General features: G+C 57.3%; 1 protein-coding gene across 2 annotated transcripts in view; it reads left to right on the forward strand.

Moving 5' to 3' along the window:
* The first annotated feature begins 1,148 nt into the window (after positions 1-1,148).
* THEMIS2 (thymocyte selection associated family member 2) overlaps positions 1,149-2,536 on the forward strand; it is a 16,977-nt gene continuing 15,589 nt past the window's right edge. For both annotated transcript variants that reach the window (XM_017534728.2, XM_017534730.2), the window contains exon 1: positions 1,149-1,278. In XM_017534728.2, the coding sequence (XP_017390217.1) occupies positions 1,185-1,278 (94 nt within the window). In that variant the 5' untranslated portion in view covers positions 1,149-1,184. The remainder of the gene's footprint in view (positions 1,279-2,536) is intronic.

Genomic DNA, 2,536 nt, shown 5'->3' on the forward strand with positions numbered 1-2,536 from the left:
CGCACCCAGCCTTATTTTATTTTATTTTATTTTATAACAGGCAGTGATCCTCCTGCCTTGGTCTCTCAAAGTGCTGGAATTATAGGCGTTAACCACTGCACCCAGCCTCTTCTGTTGTTTTTGTTTTGTTTTGTTTTGTTGAGATGGAATCTCCCACTGTCTCCCAGGCTGGAATGCAGTGGCATGATCTCGGCTCACTGCAACCTCTGCCTCCTGGGTCCAAGCAATTCTCTTGCCTCGGCCTCCCAGGTAACTGGGACTATAGACACACACCACCACGCCCTGATAATTTTTTGTATTATTTTAGTAGATTTGTGGTTTCACCGTTTTGCCCAGGCTGGTCAAGAACTCCTGAGCTCAGGCAATCCGCCCGCCTCAGCCTCCCCAAGTGCTGGGATCATAAGCCTGAGCCACCGTGCCCGGCCTTCTCTCTGTTTTAGAGCGTAGGAAACTGAGGCTCCAGCAAAGTGATTTGCCTAACGTCACATAAGCAACAAGAGGGGAGCTGTGATTTGAACCTATGTTGGTCTGACTCCTGAGGGACAGGAAAATCGAAAAGACTTGTCTTGTGCCTGCGAGGTCAGGATAAGTGGTTGGTCTGCTTCTTAATCAGATTTTTCTTTAGCCTTAAGAAGATTTTTTACCTAGAATTGGCGAGACGCGTGGTGGCTTAAGCCTGTGATCCCAACACTTTGGGAGGCCGAGGTGGGAGGATCACCTGAGTGCAGGAGTTCGAGGCCAACGTGGGCAATAATTGTCGAAAGCATATTAGAGTCCTGGAGAGATAATGAGTTCCCCTTTACCAGGAGGTGTCTGATAGAGGACCATAGAGGGTCCTGGAGGGACATTCAGGAACGCTGACAATCCCTCTTCCTCCTCAAAGAGCAGGGCTATGTCCCTTCTATGAGCCGCAGAACAAGATGGGCTTTGTTCTAACTGGGAGCACTGCTGAAGGGGCCTCTGGGACCTCTGCATCTCCATCATCGCCCCTCCCCCATAGGGCATCACGGGAGTCAGTGGGGCGGGGCATCGGTGGGGCGGGGCTGCGGGGCTGCAGGGCTCTCGCGGGCTGGCGGGGCGGGGCTTCGGCATGAGGGGCGGGGTGAAGGCGAGGCGGGGCTTCAGGGCTCTTTGAGGCCGCACCTGCCAGCCCGTCAGTGTGTGCCCAGAGAGACACGGGCACCATGGAACCCATGCCGCTGCAGGACTTCATACGCACCCTAGACCTCGCCTCCCTCCCGCGCGTGCTGCGAGTCTCCTCGGGGTACTATTATTCGAGTAAGCAGGGGCTGGACACCCTCCGAGTTCTCCCTAGCTGTGGGGCGGGGGCAAAGACCCCGGAGAGGGAGTTACCAATCTGGGGAACCGCCCGGGTTCAAATCCCGACGCTGCCACTGACCAAGCTCTGTGATTTGGGGCCGCACTCAACCTCTCTGGATCACAGCTTTTGCTTTCGTGGAATGGGGACCGCCGACCTGCCCCGAGGGTGGTGATGAAAAGGTGAATGCAAAGGAGCCACCCTGAGGTGGCCCCGCGGTGCGCATGGGACGGAGGTCCGACCGCCAAGGAATGCAGCATTACGGCGCTAGTGCTCGTGACTCCGTCGTGATTCTCAAGTGCGGGGTCTGTGGTCTTCCCGACTTTGTCCTTCCACTCTTCCCACTGGCCGTCCTCTGCAATGCCTTCCTTCACTCCCTGCGTCCACCTTGGCCCTCTGCTTGACCATGAGCGGTACTTGATTTGGTCAGCTATTCAGTTCTCAGCTTCAATGGCGCTTCCTCCCGGAAGCCTTCCCGGCTCTCTGCTCCCTGCTGGCCCGTATATCCACCACCTCCCGGCAGCGGCCTGGTTCACAGGGATGGGCACCGAGCAGGCGCACAGTCACTGTTCATTGCCTGACAGTGGAAGGCAGGGGAGGACAGCACAGGGGATGGGTGGCCAGGGCTGCTCTGTGGAGAGGGAGGACCCGTGGGCCACTAAGTGCGGGAGATGGAAGCTGGAGGAGAGAGATGTTGTGTGGGGTGCGGGTTTCTTCCTTAGAGAGCGAACTGAGGCTTGAGGCCCCTGCCCCGTCCTGTTCCCTGGCTGCAGAAAACCTTGCTCTGCCACAGCTGCTTCCAACAGAGTGTTTGGAGGTCCCGCAAGGTGGGTCCCACAGGGGGCCACCACCTCACAATGGGTCTCTCCAGGTCTGCTTGTGAATCTGGTGGATGTGGGTTCAAATTCTGTCTCTACCTCCAGGGGCTTCCTGCAGACAGGCGCCTCATCTGTTTGCTCTTCCCCCAGCCCGACCAAGCGTCTCTGTCCTCCCAGCACCCTTGACTGAGTTTCCTCATCCTGGCTGAAGCAGGGTGGTGGAAGTCAGGGTGATGGTGACTAGAGAGGGCCCTGAGGAGGTGTGGGTGTGTGGGGTGAGTATGGAGGACGGATGGCCATGCCAATAGGGGCAGGCGTCTGGTAGGGCACTGGGAGGTGGTTGGCTTCATGGTTAGGAGCGCTGGCTCTGGAGGAAAATGCCATGGGTTCAACTCCTAGG

The sequence above is a fragment of the Cebus imitator genome, unplaced genomic scaffold, assembly GCF_001604975.1.
Source record: "Cebus imitator isolate Cc_AM_T3 unplaced genomic scaffold, Cebus_imitator-1.0 Scaffold87, whole genome shotgun sequence".
NCBI lineage: Eukaryota > Metazoa > Chordata > Mammalia > Primates > Cebidae > Cebus > Cebus imitator.